The sequence below is a fragment of the Lactuca virosa genome, chromosome 4 (assembly GCF_052849685.1).
Source record: "Lactuca virosa cultivar CGN04683 chromosome 4, Lactuca_virosa_CGN04683_v6, whole genome shotgun sequence".
Taxonomy (NCBI): domain Eukaryota; kingdom Viridiplantae; phylum Streptophyta; class Magnoliopsida; order Asterales; family Asteraceae; genus Lactuca; species Lactuca virosa.
This window is the reverse complement of record NC_136429.1, coordinates 298,539,968-298,559,775: the sequence shown is the minus strand read 5'-3', so window position 1 is coordinate 298,559,775 and position 19,808 is coordinate 298,539,968. Positions and strand designations below refer to the sequence as shown.

General features: G+C 40.7%; 1 protein-coding gene and 1 pseudogene across 1 annotated transcript; both read left to right on the top strand.

The window, feature by feature from the left end:
• The first annotated feature begins 15,254 nt into the window (after positions 1-15,254).
• Positions 15,255-16,094, top strand: LOC145106008 (uncharacterized). Its single transcript, XM_079043059.1, has one exon. It carries the CDS (start codon positions 15,255-15,257, stop codon positions 16,092-16,094), a length of 840 nt encoding a protein of 279 aa, XP_078899185.1.
• A 2,696-nt stretch (positions 16,095-18,790) lies between these two features.
• Positions 18,791-19,450, top strand: LOC145106007 (secreted RxLR effector protein 161 pseudogene; annotated as a pseudogene).
• The last annotated feature ends 358 nt before the right edge of the window (positions 19,451-19,808 follow it).

Sequence of the window (19,808 nt, the reverse complement as noted above, 5' to 3'; positions counted from 1 at the left end):
TCCCAAACACATGTTGGTCATATCTCAAATCAGTATAGTTGATCAGGCTATATTAATCCCATATATGATTACATAACCGCCCAGGATTGACTATAATGTTCAACATCCAAATACTTTTAAGTTCTTATGACTGTGATACTGTACTTGTAGGTATGAGTGTTAGTATACTTCATGTAAAAATACATGGGGAGTACATGTCTACTGATTCCCTGAGAATACAACTAATTTGAAAAGAGAGTATCAACATAAAGTTGAGTGAGTGTATAAGTGTTTATCTTTAAAAGGATGTTTTTTGTTTCTTGAATATGTAAACTGTTCCAGAAAATCCTATATTTTCTGCTGTATATGAAAAGAAGTTTTAATCACATAAAACCGTTCTCTTTCTAAACCAATGTTATGTATTTGTATTCCTTTTGTAAAACTTGTAACTGTGAGTGTGCCTGGTTTCACCAGCTGTTATTGTAAACTGTAATGTAATACTGCAAATTGTATCTTGTAAAACTAGTACTTTGAAAATGTACTTATGTTTAGTTAATTATACACTAACGTGTTGTTAATATCTTTTTAATGAGTTATTATAACGATACTGACTAGATGGCCTGACCCAACGCATTGAAGGCGTTGAAAGTTGTTGATAACAATTGTCACTCGTAGGTGTGTATGCCTGACTGTAGCTAGCAGTCTGAGTGTGGGTTGTCAATCCCAATATAGATCTATACACACATTGTTTCGATCCCCGACTGGAGATTCTGGTTATAATGTCAGGACTTTAACTATATTGTTTAAAATAAATTAAACAACCTGTATCAAATGAGTCATAAAAAGCATATAAACGTTACATGTATATTAGTTATGAAAACCCAATCATTCTGAAATAAATGATTGACAGTATGTTCTAGAATTAATATTCTTAACATGCATATGAAAGATATATACTCTGGATTAGTTTTGAATCAAACCTTTGTTTTTGTAAAACAATGTACTTTAGTATACTTGAATCGTGAATTAATGTTCTGTGACTCATAAGTTATACATATTATAATTTATATGTACTTTCTGAAGTGATACTGAGTATGAATGCAACCCCTTGCTCAACATGTTACAAAGGGTATTTGAAATGAATGAAATAGCTTTTATACTAATATACATATATAAATATATATAAATAAAAGTTAAATGACACTCGGACAAATAACCGATACTTATAATCCCACATCCAAACAAGGAAAAGGAACCAAAGTGGGTTATCAGTCCTAAGCCTTTTAAATCTTATATATATATATATATATATATATATATATATATATATATATATATATATATATATATATATATATATATATATATATGATTTCTGGGGAAAAATATAAGTTTATAAAAATATTTAAAAGAAGTTTAATATTTTGAAGTACTTTTGGTGACTTAATGTCATTTTAACACGATGTTTGAAAACCAATTGAATTGATGATAATTGAAATCCATTTTGATAAGATGTTTGAAACCTTTTGTTTATAAGAAAAAATCTTTGTGTTAGACTTGTATCCCCCCCCCCCTTAAAACATTAAAAACTATGAAAATACGGGGGTATGAACTCACCTGTAGTGAGTGATTCGAATGTAAGATCAATATAGGATGCTAAGTGTCAGGTGAAGTCCCGAGCACAAACGGATCCTAATAAGCATATAATGACACATATATGTATATAATTAGTGTATATAACAACTAATCATGAATTGGAAACATCCCTAGGAACTAGGAATCACTCGCAATGGAGTGTATCAATCACATATGATTGGATTAAGGGAGTTTACGGCCACACTTGAGTGTGTTCACGGCCAAGGTGCTCACGGCCATGGGTGTTTACGGCCATGTAGTTCACGGCCATTGATGATTACGGCCTAAGAAGATCATGAGAAGGGTTTACGGCCAAGGGAGATGTTATGGCCGTAAACTCTTGATGCTCAATCTAAAATGGTCAATTCTTGGACGTGTTTCAAGAGCTTCTAATGGATAACTAGTATATGGAAAGGATACTTATGTTTTGAAGCTTGAAAGGGGGTGTTCACGGCCTAAAGAACTAGTGTGTGTTCTTGGTGTTCTTGGAGATTGTAACATCCGTATTTTCAGGGATATTATTGTATATGTTAACCTTGAGGTTGAAGAAGAGACTCGACGAGTTAAGGGTCCAACTCGCCGAGTCAAGTCGAGATTGCCCGCGTGGATTTAATGAGTGGAATCAACGAGTCAGGGGATGGACTCGCCGAGTAGGCGTTGGGCAGAGAAACCCTAATTTTCTGGACTTGTGCCCTATTTAAATGGTCTTAAGCCCTTATTTCCGCCTCCCTCATCTCGAGAGAGTCCCGTGGGAAACCCTAGATCAGTTTCATCCGTTGTGAGAGAGAGAGTGGCTAAATTGGGTGTTCTTGTGCAATTTTGAGAGGGGATTTGGAGAGCATCTTGGCTTGGATCAAGTGAAGGCTTTGGATCCAGAGATTCTTCAGAGTTCTGCTTCAGTTGGAGGTAAAAAGATGCTATCTTGATCATTTCCTTATGAGATCTTGTTTTAAGGGAACTTTTAGGGCTTTCTTCCATTTATCTTGTGTCATGGAGTGATTTGTGTATGGTTTGAGGTTGGGACCTCGGATCTGGACTATGAGTGGCCTTGTGAGTCTAGAAACCCAAGCTTTATTGAGTTGGAAGCAAGCTCTTGTACATCTAGCCCTTATTGGAGCATGTTTTGGCATTATGAGCCTTATATGCCATGCATGAACGTAAAGCTTGCAGCTTTATGTGCTATTCGAACCTTAGAATAATAGATCTAGTGGTTAGGGTGATAGATCTGCCTTAAATCGTCTGAATGAGAAATCAGATCAAAGGGACTCGCCGAGTCCATGAACTGACTCGACGAGTCGGCGAGGGTTTGTCCCGATGGATTGATTGTGCGATAACTCGGCGAGTTGGGGGTCAACTCGACGAGTTGAGCTGGACTTTTGAGACTTCTGAGGATACGAGGGGACTCGACGAGTCGCAGGAGTGCACTCGACGACTCGGGTCAAATATGGACTGTTGACTCGAGTTGACCTCTGTTGACTTTGGGGTTTTGGTCAACATGAGTAATAGAGACCATGGAGGGGTAAAATGGTCTTTTATCCACTTCAAAGAGTTAGAGAGAGAAAGAGTAGCCTTTGGTTACTTGAGTCGTGAAAAGAGTATTAATTAGAGATATTCATCCTTTGTGTTAGGCGGAGGCTAGTTCGAGATCCGAGCGCGAGGTTACCTGCTCACCTAATTGCGAGGTGAGTCTTCTCACTATACTTTACCTAGGGTGGTAATTATGTGTGACCAAAGGGTCTTATGTGCTTGTCTGAGGTATGCAATTTATATGTGATATGTGTTGTATGCTATGTTATGTGATATTTAGACCGGACCAGAGGGTCCAACGAACTATGCTATATTATAACCGGACCGGAAGGTCCAACGAACTAGAGACCGGAGGGTCCTCACTTATACCGGACCGGAGGGTCCAACGAGTAGTGAGACCAAAGGGTTCTCATCCAGACCGGACCAGAGGGTCCAACGAGCCGTGGGACCGGAGGGTCCCACTGAGACACATTGGGCCAGAGGGTCCATCAGAGTATAGCCTCGAGTGGCGAACTGTTGTATATGGTATTTTGGGGAACTCACTAAGCTTCGTGCTTACCGTGTTATGTGTATGTGTTTCAGGTTGTTCTCAGGATCGCGGGAAGGCACCGGCTTGATTGTACATACCAGTGAGAGAGTTACGTTTTGAGGATCCTGGATTTTAACCGAGTAATTAAGAAGTTTTTAGTTGTAAACTTAATAAAAGAGGTTTTTGTAAAATACATTATGAGAATTATGTGATTTAAAATGAAAAATTGTTTTGAAAATTCACGTCGTTACAAGTTGGTATCAGAGCCTTGGTTTGAGGGAGTCGGATGCACCTTCGGGTAAATCTGGACTCAAACTGAGGATTTGAGAAAAAATTTCAAGGAAATGATTTTTCTAAAACGAGCAGGAGTTTCTATGAGAACACGTGAAGGAGTAGTGTGTACAATCAGCCAGAGCCCGAACGGTGATTTCCCAAAATACCCTATTTGTGCTATGAGATATTTTGTGATATTCTGCATGCTAGAGGATAGGCTAGGTATTTCATATTTTAGGACTAGAGTGGCATGATTTGTGTTGTCTTAGCCTATGAGTTGTTGTTATCTGTGATGTGATCCCGAGTATGTGCTGAGTAAGAGTATCCAGCAGGAATATTACAGAGATAGAGTTTCGAGTAGAGGAGTAATCTAGGAGAGACACCTAGATGAGCATTGGAGGAACCTACTGAGAGAGTAGCTAGATGACTGCGTGGGGTAGAGTTGCCTGAGTTCGGTGACACCTGTTGAGTATGAGCAGAGCAATAGAATTGTAACCTAGAGTGGGTTTTACGTGTTTAGTCGATGCCCGAATGTTGCTTGCTTCGTGCTTTGTGGAACTCCCGATGATGGGAGTCAGCTAGCAAGTGAATGTGACGATATTCAGGAGGTAGATGGCTAGCATCATAAGGAGTTCTTCAGCAGCTGATGGCGGGAAAGAGTGAGAACCTAGGAAGAGCCTAGGGAGTAATCATGGTCAGATGAGTGCGCTGACAGAGTAGAGCATTTCGCTGGGGAGCGAGCACGCGCGACGGGATTGGTGATTGAGAAGGTTGAGCAGCTACTTAGGAACTCTGGGATGGTCCGTGTAAGAAGTATGGGTAGATGTGGCAGGTAGTATGGGCCCGTACTACTGAAAGCAGAGGATCCATACTCGATTCAGGGAGTATTCCGGAGGATCTAAGTAGCAGTTTGAGAGGTGATTTCATGGTTCGAGTACCATGCCAAGTAGCAGATTGAGTAGTAATGTCATGGTTCGAGTACCATGCCAAGTAGCAGATTGAGAGGTAATGTCATGGTTTTAGTACCATGCTTTGTGGCAGACTGAGAGGTGATGTAGTGGTTCGAGTACCATGATTCGTAGCAGTTAATGCTTGTGTTTTTCAGTTATTCCGTCGTGATTGATTAGGTGGAGATCGGATGCGATAGAGTATGAGGTCAGAGGGCCATGTTGAACGAGCTTCCACGAAGCATCCCTTGTGAGGGAAGTCGAGATGATTCCAAGGTATTTTTGAGTAAGATGTCGGACGAAGTCACCAGACTCGAGGATGAGTAGAGATGGCGTTTATGGAGGATTGCGGCCTGAGTTGAGCAATCAGCTGATAGTGGAGATGTCACCTTCTGTGACCTGAGTGGTGCTATTTCCGTTTCCTGTGAGAAAACATAAGAGGTGTTGAGATTTCGGTTTCTGAGCTTGGGGGGTAAACCCTGAAGGTTAGCGTTGATGGCGATCTTCCACCAGAGTATTTGGGCAGCATGTCTGCTGCGAGGTAATGATATGGCATGAGTAGGTTGTCAGTGGGGACTGAGATGGTCAAGGACAAGGATACACCCTATTTGAGTATAGTAGGGCATGTATTAGTTGCAGCGTCAGATGATCAAGAAGAGGATATTGTGGCGATGGATCTTATTGTCTATGATGAGTATCGAGTGTGGTAATGAGGTCTCCGCTCTTATTACAACCCACGTGATGGAATGTTGGTTGAGGAGTCGAGGATGAGGAGTATGATAGTTCATTATTTCCAGACTAAGAGCTAGGGTTACTACTGGACAATTGAGATGTCCGGTAATGGGATAGTATGAGACTCTGAATGACTAGAGGCAATCATGATGAGAAGTTTCTGAGGATTTCATCTGAGATTCAGGGTATTTGGAGTTGCTTGATCTCTAGCGGGGAGATCATCGAGCGTTGGGCAGCACCTTCCAAGGGTAGGTGCGATGTTACTGGTAGAAACAGTCTGTGGGATAGATTGTTAATGCGCCAATCGGTGTTGGGTCGAACCCTAAGTGGGGGAGAACCGGGTATTTTATTGAAGGGATCAGAAATTTGTTCAAGAGCGGTTAGAGAACTGGATATAGAGACCTGCAGAACGGAGTCATGAGGCCAGGGTTATTAGTAGTCGAGGCGAGGTGCAGAGCAAGGTAATGCAGGTCGTGCGTGTTCGAGAAAGGATGAGGGTCTCAATGGAAGGTGGCTATTGATCGGAGACCTTGTGGTGGTCAGGAAATTTTCAAGGTTGTAATGGTGAATTCGAGGGGGTTGGCTCGTAAGGATAGTTCGGCGGTTGAGAATTTCTGGTGCAATGTATGGGCTGCTATATGCAGTTGGGAAGGGCAGAAGTTGATTAGGAAACCAACTTCTGGGTCGTTATGGGTATGTTTGTATGAGTTTTGAGCATTATAGGAGGGAATTTCAGATTGTCGTCAACATTTTCTGGGTCAGTGACCATTTCTCCGTGTTTCAAATTGAGAATTGGAATATTTCGAGATTTCGTGTTGTGTGACAAGAAGATCAGTGGTGAAAGGAATTATGCAAGGATGAGTTGCATATCAGAGTATGGTGCCGTAAGTAGGAGATCAGTGGCTGAGGCAAGACATCGTGAGGTTCTGTGATGTTGTACCGAAGTATCCGAGTTTACTGCCTTGAATTTCTGGTTATTTTGGGTGTTGAGTTTGAGACGGCAAGTGGTGTATCAAGTATCTATGGTTCCAGTGGGAGCCCTTCGGCTAATGGCAGCAAGTGAGGAAAATGGGTTGCAGTGAGAAAAGGGGTTTGGTCATGACGGTTGCCGTCAGGATTGGGATGCATAATTTGGATAAGTGTGAGCACCTATCTATGTTGGTCCGCGGAGCATGAGTTAGTGGACGCAGTAGGGTGTTGTGATGCTACGGGGAGCCGTAGTACTCACTAGTCAGTGGGAGGTTGTTGTAATGCTATGGGGAGTCGTAGTACTCACTAGTCAGTGAGAGGTTGTTGTGATGCTACGGGGAGCCGTAGTACTCACTATTCAGTGAGAGGTTGTTGTGATGCTACGGTGAGCCGTAGTACTCACTATTCAGTGAGAGGTCGTTGTGATACTACGGGGAGCCGTAGTACTCACTATTCAGTGAGAGGTCGTTGTGATGCTACGGGGAGCCGTAGTACTCACTATTCAGTGAGAGGTCGTTGTGATACTGCGGGGAGCCGTAGTACCCACTAGTCATCGAGAGAATGTCTTGATGAAGTACTCTCTGATCAGAGCATGACGTAGAAGAGTTTTAGGCTTGGGTAGCCCTAATAATTGAGTTTGTGGAAGCCTGGTGGTCGAACCAGGGGCGAGACTGGGGTCTCCATATTTGTCGGGAGTCGTTATATTCTGAATTGAGTAGTGGTTGTCGCAACCAAAAGGAAGTGGATAAGTGGGGTACGCATGGGTTGCAGATTATGAGTCAGGAGTTGAGTGATCCATTGGGATGAGTGGTCCCAATTCTGGGTCAGACCAGACTCTTGAGTTTGAGTTTGGCGTTAGTGGTACATCGAGTTGGCGAAATGAGACTCCGAAGTCTGAGAGGGGTCCCATTTTGAGGAGTATTGTTTGTCATCCAAAGTTTTAGACCTGAGTGGGGTCAGTTCGTTGGTGCGGGAGGTACCGCGAGGTGCATGGATCTAATGAGTAGTAGACGACAGAGGTCGAAGGTGAAACAACTTCCGTATTCGCTTGAGGTAAAGAAAAATTCGTGACTTGTATGTCACACTGGGACGAGATAGTTATTGTGAGAAGAAAGTCAGTGAGACGTTTTGGGACACGCAATGGGTAACCTTTGGAGGTTCAACCGCTGGGTCGGGAGATGACCTGGTGCTTAGTCTTGAAAGGAATGTTGAGAGGGGAGCTGAGATTTATGTTTGTTAGACGTCGGAGGACGCTTTTGAACAAGCATGATCATTTTCCGTGCCTGAGGAGAGAGTATTGAGGGTTCGTTGTTCAGATGGGTTTTGATTGCAGTACAATGGATGGGTCCCTGGTGTGACGTGATCCTTTCATCCCTTAGTATATGAGCTGGATTGTTTATCATGTCTGGGATGAGTGATCGGTAGCCAGTTTTGGGCATGAACTTGTTTTTATCGGCCCCAACTAGAGAATCAGAGGGGAAGTGAGTTATCGGGGTTTGTTATTCGAGGAGAGAATAATGTGGCGATAGCTTGAGAGGGCGGTCTGGCTGTGTGGCAGGCCACTAGAGTTCCCAGATTCTAGAGAGTCAGAAGGGGGTAGTATAGCGGCGGATGGGTATGTCCTCTTCCGGGTTTGGGAGTTCCTGTTGGTATCGGGTGTCTATGGAGGAATTTAGTTGTGTGGCATGAGATATGTCGGTGGTACTTTTCGGGTTGTTGGGTTCAACCTATGTAGCGTTGAGAAGCGATTTCGAGGGCGAAATCTAACTCAAGTGGGGGAGAATTGTAACATCCGTATTTTCAGTGATATTATTGTATATGTTAACCTTGAGGTTGAAGAAGAGACTCAACGAGTTAAGGGTCCAACTCGCCGAGTCGAGTCGAGATTTCCCGCGTGGATTTAATGAGTGGACTCGACGAGTCAGGGGAAGGACTCGCCGAGTAGGCGCTGGGCAGAGAAACCCTAATTTTCCGGACTTCTGCCCTATTTAAATGGCCTTAAGCCCTTATTTCCGCCTCCCTCATCTCGAGAGAGTCCTGTGGGAAACCCTAGATCAGTTCCATCCATTGTGAGAGAGAGTGTGGCTAAATTGGGTGTTCTTGTGCAATTTTGAGAGGGGATTTGGAGAGCATCTTGGCTTGGATCAAGTGAAGGCTTTGGATTCAGAGATTCTTCAGAGTTCTGCTTCAATTGGAGGTAAAAAGATGCTATCTTGATCATTTCCTTATGAGATCTTGTTTTAAGGAAACTTTTAGGGCTTTCTTCCATTTATCTTGTGTCATGGAGTGATTTGTGTATGGTTTGAGGTTGGGACCTCAGATCTTGACTATGAGGGGCCTTGTGAGTCCAGAAACCTGAGCTTTATTGAGTTGGAAGCAAGCTCTTGTACATCTAGCCCTTATTGGAGCATGTTTTGGCATTATGAGCCTTATATGTCATGCATGAACGTAAAGCTTGCAGCTTTACGTGCTATTCGAACCTTAGAATAATAGATCTAGTGGTTGGAGTGATAGATCTGCCTTAAATCGTCTGAATGAGAAATCAGATCAAAGGGACTCGCCGAGTCCATGAACTGACTCGACGAGTCGGCGAGGGATTGTCCCGATGGATTGATTGTGCGATAACTCGGCGAGTTGGGGGTCAACTTGACGAGTTGAGCTGGACTTTTGAGACTTCTGAGGATAAGAGGGGACTCGGCGATTCGCAGGAGTGCACTCGACGAGTCGGGTCAAACATGGACTGTTGACTCGAGTTGACCTCTGTTAACTTTGGGGTTTTGGTCAACATGAGTAATAGAGACCATGGATGGGTAAAATGGTCTTTTATCCACTTCAAAGAGTTAGAGAGAGAAAGGGTAGCCTTCGGTTACTTGAGTCGTGAAAAGAGTATTAATTACAGATATTCATCCTTTGTGTTAGGCGGAGGCTAGTTCGAGATCCGCGTGCGAGGTTACCTGCTCACCTACTTGCGAGGTGAGTCTTCTCACTATACTTTACCTAGGGTGGTAATTATGTGTGACCAAAGGGTCTTATGTGCTTGCCTGAGATATGCAATTTATGTGTGATATGTGTTGTATGCTATGTTATGTGATATTTAGACCGGACCAGAGGGTCCAACGAACTATGTTATATTATGATCGGACCGGAGGGTCCAACGAACTAGAGACCGGAGGGTCCTCACTTAGACCGGACCGAAGGGTCCAACGAGTAGTGAGACCGAATGGTTCTCATCCAGACCGGACCAGACGGTCCAACGAGCCGTGGGACCGCAGGGCCCCACTGAGACACATCGGCCAGAGGGTCCATCAGAGTATAGCCTCGAGTGGCAAACTGTTGTATGTGGTATTTTGGGGAACTCACTAACCTTCGTGCTTACCGTGTTATATGTATGTGTTTCAGGTTGTTCTCAGGATCGCGGGAAGGCATCGGCTTGATTGTACACACCAGTGAGAGAGTTACGTTTTGATGATCCTGGATTTTAACCGAGTAATTAAGAAGTTTTGAGTTGTAAACTTAATAAAAGAGGTTTTTATGAAATACATTATGAGAATTATGTGATTTAAAATGAAAATTTGTTTTGAAAATTCACGTCGTTACAGAGATCTAACCCAAAAGAGATGAATTCACAGATGAAATCAATGGGTTTTACTAGATCAAGAAGGATATCAACTTAAGAATGGAAGAATCACTTACAAATTTGGTGAGAATTAGAAGTGTTCTTGATAATACTTGAGAGAGAATTGAGTGTTCTTGAGTTGGAAGTGTGAAAAGTGAAGGAAAAATTAAGAAAATCTATATATATGTGCGAGGGTTCACGGTCCGAAGGTTTACGGCCGTAAACCTCGTTTACGGTCCGAGGTCGGCTAGAGTGAACGGACGAAGCCTGATTACGGCCGAAGTCGTTCACGGCTGCGAGGGTTTACGGCTGCGAGGAGTGTACGGTCCGAGGAGTAGACGACCGTAAACGTTTTGCGGCCCGAAGCGTTTGCGGTCCGAAGTGAAGTAATAAGATGCGAAGTTTCTCGGTTTTTAAGCCTTTTCCTTCTAATTTTAATTGTAGATATGTTAAGGATTTTAACAAGTAAAGGTTGTTATTATAACCTAAATAAAAACTCAAACAATAAAAAAGGACTTTAGTTGACCTTCGTTTGACTTTGGTTGACTAGAGCTGGCTTTACAAACAGAAAATAACGGGATGTTACACTTCACCGAAGACTACCAGATCTGAAAGACAAGAGTAGAGAAACTTGGCTTCATTATCGAAAACCCTAACGCTGTCGTCGCCTTCGTCGAGTCACAACGCCGCCGTCGGTGTTCATCGACTCCTTCGACTTGTAGATCTGTATCATTTCTTCATTTAGATCTACGTCATAGTTCAGAGAAGACAAACCAAGAAGGTGACTACGATTCGTACGTCGTCATCCGGGAAGGAGCAAGAGAAGTTGTAACATAGATCTATACGTCTTTTTTTCGTGTTTTAGTTTCAAACACTGACGAACTGTTCCCTTTGCCAGAAATGGGCACTCATAACCCATGATATCACTAATTTATTTTTAGCATTGTTGAGAGTGATCCCGATTGCCCCTCCGACGGCTTCTTCTTCGTCGGCATGACAAGTAACTGGATCCTCCACCACCTCTTCTCTCTAAAACGGCCACCAGCTTTTCAGGGTTCACCCCGATCGGACCAGATTGGCAACCAAAAAACCCATATATATTTTTTACTCTTTTTTGGATTTGGGGTTCCAATTTGGGACATCTGTGCTACTGATTTGATATTTCTTATGGAGAGTTCTTGTCCATCACTCAGAAATATGTAGAGCTTTCTTGAAACCATAGAACCAACTGATTCTAAAGAGATATTTTGATGTTTTAGGTTCTAGATTTCAAGTTCTAAGTTCTAGATGGATTTCTAGTGATTTTGGTTTTGAATGGTTTGATTTTAAGCCTTGGATTTAATGTTTTGTTTGAGAAAAATGCATCAAATGACTTTTTATGATGTAATGTCAATGGTGATGGTGACAGAGGTGAAGTAGAGAGAGAGAAAATATGTTGGAGTTCTTTGTTCGACGAAGTTCTATGCTCGCAAGAGCTAATAAAAGAGATGGTGCTATGGGGATTTCAGTAAAGGCATGGTGCTCGTTGGGATTTCACGTCCGAGAAGAGAAATATGTAGGGGTGGGTTCCTTTTTTTATAAAAAACTAAAAATAGAATATAAATAACAAACTCATCATTTTAAAAAATTCAAACTAAACTGGACAAAAATCACAACAAATAAAACCTTTTGGATCAATAGTACAACTCCAAAATATTTTGGATCAAAATTACATTTTTTTTTGACAAACCATAAAACCAAATTTACAAATTTGTCTTGATAAAATGTGTCGTTTTAGGAAAAAACATTGTTATATTAATGTCAAACAACATTATATATATATATATATATATATATATATATATATATATATATATATATATATATATATATATATATACTTTCAATAAAAAAAAATTGTCTTCCTCTTTCAATATATATTAATTTGCAAAATGACTTTGTAAGTGTTTTTTAATGTTCATTTCCCCTTGCTAATTTCAGAGCATAAATAATTAAATACAAATAAGAGTAAATTACACGGATCGTCCCTCGTCCAGGTGTCAAAAAACACATTCAATCCCTATTTTCAAAATTTAACTCGGATCGTCCCTTGTTTGGTTCTAAGTTGAACATGCCATCTCTCGTTAGCTTAAATTTACACGTTTCATCCCTTACGAGACATGAAATGACTATTTTGCCCTTTTTATTTTATTTTTCATTTATTTTATTTTTCTTACAATTAATAATAATATACAAAATAAAATAAAAACCTCATCCCTCCCACCTTATATAACCCCTTCCCTTCTAAACCCACTTTCCCCTAAAGCAAAATCATCACTACCACCGGACAACTTAGCACCACCATTGACCACCGCCGGACCACCACACACCACAGTTGACCACCACCTCTTTTTCTTTCAAAAACACTGTCGATAACCCCTTACCCCCCCCCCCCCCCCCCCGCCTTCTTCCCAAGGGTCCTTAAGCCACCACCGTCGACCACCAGGCCTTATAGAAACACCAGTCGAAGCAAGAGAGTCGGAAACACCAACCATCACCACATGTTCGCAGATCTACACTCCAGGTGGTGTTAGATTTGATTTTTTCAAAAGAGGTGAGTAATGACAGACTCGATTTCTTCAAGGTTGAAACTCTGTCGAGTTTGATTCAACACAAAACCGTCTCATATTACTCTGGCGGAATGTACCTCCGATCTAGGGTTTCAAACGGAGATAGAGGCGAAAAAAAAGTAGATTCATTCTTCCGTTTCTGTCAGGCGAGGGGTGAGGGAGAAGACGGTGATGGTTGTATGCAGATGAAGGGGGTGGTGGTTTCGAACGCAGATGGAGGCGGCGATGGTTGCTACAATGATGACAGAGAAAGAAAGAGAAGAGATGCGTGGTTGTGGTTTCCAGCAACTTCATGGTTGTCGGCGACTTCGTGAATGGTGTGTAGATCTTAGACGGTGGTGGACAGGGGGCGAACGGAGAAGCAGAGATGGAGCGGTGGATGGTGGTCTTCATCTGGAGACCTGGTTTCAATGATGTAGAAGGAAAGGGGGGAAACGAAGGGGAAAGGGGACCCGGAAGGGGTGGGTTGATTGGTAGGGTATTTTGTTTTTTTTTCTTTTTTTTTTAATCTAAAAAAAATGATAAATACATATTAAAAAATTAAAAAAGAAATTATTAAGGGTAAAAATGTCATTTTATGTCTACAGGGACGACCCGAGTGAAAAAATAATTATACAGGGACAGTCCGAGTTAATTTTTGAAAATAGGGACTCAACGTGCTTTTTGGCACCTGGACAAGAGAAGATTGGTGTAATTTAATCTACAAATAAACTTATTACTTTGACTTTATATAATACAATGTGTAGAATAAGTTTTATTTTGGAAATGGAGATTTTTGTCTCTGACCATAGCAATTGTTGATAATTACATTTTTTACCCTCAAATATTTTTCATTTAACAGTTTTCATGAGTTTTCATCTGTATTTTATAAGTTACGATTTAGGTCCTTTATTATACTTTAAAGTTACATTTTTGACTACTTATATAATTTCTTTTTACAATTCTTTTATTTATTAATTTATTTAAGATATAGTTTCAAGTCTTATTTCGTCCGCCTCCTCCGTATATAATTTTTGGGATGGAAACTTTATTTTTATAATTTTATGGTCCACTATGGTGTTTTTCGTTCTTATTTATATTACTTTTTATTATTAGAATTTCTTAATTAATTATTATTTGTGGTATTGTACGAAGTCCTTATATTTTCCACCTCTTCCATATATAATTCATTATCATTTTATTTTTATACTTTTGTTGTCATCTTTGTAAAGGTGTTCGCAGCCACAACGCGCGGATTGAAGAAATACTTGTTTTAATAAATAGAGTGGTTAAAAACTAAAATATTTTTATCTTTAATTCTAACTTTATTACCAATAAAACCTTGAATTTTTCGTTTGCGGAAAATACAAGTATTATGATTATATATATATATATATATATATATATATATATATATATATATATATATATATTACAACGATTAGGAAAATCATGCTATTGTTTTTTTTTTTTTTAAGTTATCTATTTGTATTGGAAAACAAAATATATTGATTGTACAAGTTGTTTATTAACTTTTAAAACAAAATTAAATAAATGTTTTCTCTCGGTGTAAAGTAAATAACATCACAAGTCTTTATAGAATGTTTTAACTCAGGCGGTCAGTATAGTTTCAAAAAACATGCACTTAAGGTCTTTATGACTAATAGATTCACTAAAAGAGCTAGAAAATAAGAGCTAACTTACTTTTTTTTCAATGATTTATAATTAAAAAATAGAAACCAAAAGTGGGCCTTCCACCCACCCACTACACACAATCTCTTAACCTTCTTTTTAAACCAAGAATGCTACCACCTTTACTTGTAAACGAATGATGTAATATTGCTAAGGTTTCCAAGGACCTCGTTGCTTGGAATATTATTACTAATGTTTCCAAGGACCTCGGTGCTTGGAATATTAATTTCTCTGATGTATTTTCTCATTTACTCGGAAACGGATGTAACACTCTTTTTGGGAAAGATATTTGTGTTAGTCTATATTATTAGTCCGTTTGTTTATGGGCCCTTTTTGTCTTTAGCCCATTAGGGTTTCTGTCTAACTAGTATTTATATTCGCTTTATTCCTTGTAGTCTTTATGCTTTTCTTTGAGAACCCTTGTAATTTCTCTTTGATATAATCATATGACAATGTCATCATGGTATGAGAACAGAGGTTTGATACATTGTTAGAAGTCTTTGTAGCAGTCATTTGTGGCGCGGATCGAACTGCTGTAGCATGCCGTTTTCGTTCATTATCACTGGTATTCGTTTTTTTTGATATGTTGATTCGTTGCTACTGTTGATTCGTTGTTGCTGTCGGTTCGTTGCTACTGTCGGTTCGTTGCTGCTGTTGGTTCATAATTGCTGTTGATTCGTTATTCAAGTGATTGTTTCCGCTGGTTTGTTACTCCTTTCATTCTCAGATTATTATATTGTCATTGTGGTTATTCATTCACTATCAACATGTCTGGAAAGGATGATTCCCTTCAGTCAATCAGTACTCGTTTGGATGGAAAGAATTATACGTATTGGAGTTACATTATGAAGAACTTTCTTCGTGGGAAGAATATGTGGGGCTATGTCACTGGGACTAAAGTCAAACCCTCAGTGCCTCAAACTGAGAATTATGATATGTTCCTTGATGCTTGGGAGACTGATAACTCCAAGGTTATTACTTGGATCAATAACTCTGTTACTCAGTCCATTGGTATGCAGTTGGCTAAGTATGATACAGCAAAGGAAGTTTGGAATCACTTGGAGAGACTGTATACTCAGTCCAATTTTGCTAAACAATACCAATTGGAATATGATATTCGTGCCCTTCAACAGAATGACCAGAGCATTCAAGATTTCTATGCTGCTATGTCTGATCTTTGGGATCAATTGGCTCTTACTGAATCTAAAGAGTTAAAAGATTTTGAGCCTTACATTACTAGGAGGGAAGAACAACGCTTGGTTCAGTTCTTGATGGCCTTGCGTTCTGATTTTGAAGGTCTTCGTGGAACAATTCTTCATCGCTCTCCTCTTCCTTCAGTTGATTCAGTTGTCCATGAGTTAATTGCAAAAGAGACTCGTATCAAGTCCCATGCAGATAAAGAGTTTAAAGCAACCTCTACTCCTACTCCCGCTCCTGCTGTGCTTGCTGTCTCCTCCAGTCAATCTCGACAAACTTCAAGAGTCGCTTATGATGAGTGTGCATTCTACAAACAGAAGAATCATTGGAAAGCTCAGTGTCCATTGTTAGTCAATAAGGGTAAAACTGGTCAACCTCAGTCAGGGCAACAAAATAGGTCTGGTCAATAGAAGTATCAGTCGCGTTCCTCTGGTACTCCATGGACCCCTTGTCCTCCACAGTTTGCTGTTGCTGCTGTTCCACCAGTTGACACAGAATCTGTTGGACATATGCCACCATCTGCATTGGATCCCAAGGTGTTTGAGAGCTTTAGACAGTATTTGGCTTCTAATCCCACTGCCATGTTTGCATCTATGTCTCATTCTGGTCCTTCTTCATCTGACACTTCAGGTATTCCCTCATCTTTGTGGATTTTAGATTCTGGTGCAACCCATCATATGACTCCTCATTTGTCATCATTTACTTCTTTGTCGCAAGTGTCATCTATTTCTGTTAAGTCTGCTAGTGATACATCTATGCTAGTTGAGGGTGTTGGGTTTGTCTCCGTTTCTCATATAACTCTTCCCGATGTTTATTACATTCCCAAACTTACTTTGAACCTTGCCTCAGTCAGTCAGTTATGCAAGTCTGGTAACTGGGTGTTCTTTTCTGATTATGTCTGTGTTATACATGATCAACAAACCCAGAAGGTGATTGGGATCGGCCGTAGGGTGGGGGAACTATATGTATTGGAGGTCCTCAAAGTATCTTCTGTTGCTGCTTCCAGCATTGATTTATCTTCTTTTCGTTTGAGTCCTTTGTCGTCTGAGTTTTATCTTTGGCATTCTCGTTTGGGACATGTGTCTGTATCACGGTTGAATTTCTTAGCATCTAGTGGTGTTTTGGGTCATTTAAACTCTTGTGATATTTCTGATTGTAGTGGTTGCAAACTAGCAAAATTTTCTGCTTTACCCTTCAATAAAAGTATGTCTTGTTCTACTGCTCCTTTTGATATTATTCACTCTGATGTGTGGGGTCCTGCACCAGTATCCACAAAGGGTGGGTCAACCTATTATGTATCTTTTATAGATGATTATACTCGATATACATGGGTTTATCTTATGAAACGCAGATCTGATTTCTTTGGTATTTACAGCAATTTTAGAGCTCTTGTTAAAACTCAACATTCGGTTGTGATTAAGTGCTTCAGGTGTGACTTAGGGGGTGAATATACCTCTAATGATTTCACTCAGTTACTTTCTTCTGATGGTACCATACACCAGTCTTCGTGTACTGACACACCTCAGCAAAACGGTGTGGCAGAACGAAAACATCGTCATATTGTTGAGACTGCCCGCTCATTGCTCCTGTCTGCGCAGGTCCCTAGTGCCTTTTGGGGAGAAGCAGTCCTAACTGCTGTGTATGTGATTAATCGTATCCCTACTTCATTGAATTCAGGAATATCTCCTTTTGAGAAGTTATATGGTCATCCACTAGACTACTCTTCCTTACGAGTTTTTGGATGTACTTTTTTGTTCTTCGTCCTCATGTTGAAAGGAACAAGCTGGGGCCGAAATCTGCTATTTGTGTATTTTTGGGGTATGGGATTGGTCAGAAAGGATACCGTTGCTATGATCCTGTGAGTCAGAAGTTATATGTTTCTCGGCACGTTACTTTTTTGGAACAAATTCCTTTCTACTGGATTCCTGCTACAGCCCACAATGTAACAAAGTCTGATCTTCTGCGTATTGATCCTTTTAATGAAGATATAGAGGCTCAAGACTCATCTATGCCACATGATCCTGCAGCACATGACACACCCACTTCTTCAGATGGTGCCTTGACTCCACCTGTTCCTGAGCCTGATCCTCCGATTATTGAAGTTGAGGATCCTCCTCCACCACCACCCCTCAGGAGATCTTCTCGTCCTGTCAAGTCCACCAAGCTACCAGATTTTTCTTACTCTACATATTCAGGACCGTTTGCTTCATTTATAGCAAGCATCTATCATCTGTCTGAACCTGAATCATATAGAGAAGTTGTTTCAGATCCTCTTTGGCAGAATGCTATGGCTGAAGAACTCACTGCTCTTCATCAGACTCATACATGGGATTTCGTTTCTCTTCCTCCTGGGAAACATACGATAGGTTTTCGTTGGGTGTACAAGATAAAAACAAAAGATGATGGCTCTGTTGAACGATATAAGGCTAGACTTGTAGCAAAAGGGTATTCCCAACAGTATGGTTTTGACTACGAGGAGACATTTGCCCCAGTTGCAAAGATGACGACAGTTCGTACTACGATTGCAGTTGCATCCGTTCGACAGTGGAAGATCTTTCAAATGGATGTCAAGAATTCCTTTTTGAATGGTGACCTTCATGAAGAGGTTTATATGACCCCTCCTCCAGGAATTCAGCACCGACCGGGCGAGGTTTGTCGGCTTCGCAAAGCTTTGTATGGGCTCAAGCAAGCCCCTCGTGCTTGGTTTGAGAAATTCTCCACAGTGATTACCTCTCTTGGATTTGTCCAGAGTAATCACGATTCTGCTCTGTTTTTTAGATGATCGAGTGCAGGACGAATTCTTCTGTCCTTATATGTGGATGACATGATTATTACAGGTGATGACCATGGTGGTATTGAGTCTTTGAAGCATGATCTAGCTCGTCGATTTGCTATGAAGGATTTGGGCTTGCTGCGTTATTTCTTGGGTATTGAGGTCGCTCAGTCTAAGAAAGGGTACCTTCTTTCCCAGACTAAATATATATCTGACTTGTTTACATGGGCGGGACTTTCTGACAATCGGACTGTTGATACCCCTCTTGAAACCAATGCTCGATACTCTCCTACTGATGGTGTTCCTTAGTCTGATCCGAATCTTTATCGTACTATGGTGGGAAGTTTGGTTTATCTCACAGTCACTCGTCCAGATATTGCTCATGCTGTTCATATTGTCAGTCAGTTTGTTACTGCACCTACCTCTGTTCATTGGGGAGCTGTTCTTCGTATTCTGAGATATCCTCGTGGCACTCAGTTTCTGACTCTCTTGTTTCCCTCGACGTCTTCTCTTGAGTTACGTGCCTATAGTGATGCTGATTGGGATGGTGATCGTCATGATCGTAAGTCTACCACTGGATTTTGTGTATTTCTTGGAGAGTCTCTTATTTCATGGAAGAGCAAGAAACAGGATGTTGTCTCTAGATCTTCCACGGAGGCTGAATATCGTTCTATGGCTGTAACTACATGCGAGATTATCTGGTTACGGTGGCTGCTTGCGGATATGGGAGTTTACATTTCTTCACCCACTCCCTTGAATTGTGATAATAAAAGTGCGATACAAATTGCGAAGAATTCTGTTTTTCATGAGCGGACGAAGCACATTGAGATTGATTGTCATTTTACTCGACATCATCTGCAGCTTGGGACCATTTCGCTTCCATTTGTTTCATCAACTTTGCAGCTTGCGGATATTTTTACGAAGGCTTTATCGGCTTCTCGGTTTCGGTTCTTATGTGACAAACTCTCAATGTTTATTGCTGCGGCATTGTGAGTTTTGTTGGATATAGTGTCTAAGTCCATAACTATATTTGGTATGTACTTGACCCGACCCGACATGGTCCATTTGGGTTGCACTTCACCCGAACAATTTATGGATAATCTTTTGAGAATAGTATAAGTTATGATTTATTAATATATTATAAGTTCTAATATATTAATATAAAATCATATTATTTAATTAGTATTGATCTATAATTAATCTAGGATTAATTTAGAGATCAAAAGTATGACTAATTAAATATGGGCTCTTGTATTTATATAGTGTGGGCTAATGCTTATTTGGAATGGGCTAGGCTTGCATGGAAAGTCCATGGATACTCCATGGAGCTTTAACCCATGGATCTCATGGA

Excerpts from the sequence above, each read along its gene's own strand:
- LOC145106008 (XM_079043059.1), top strand. The coding sequence starts at position 15,255 with ATGTCTGGAAAGGATGATTCCCTTCAGTCAATCAGTACTCGTTTGGAT.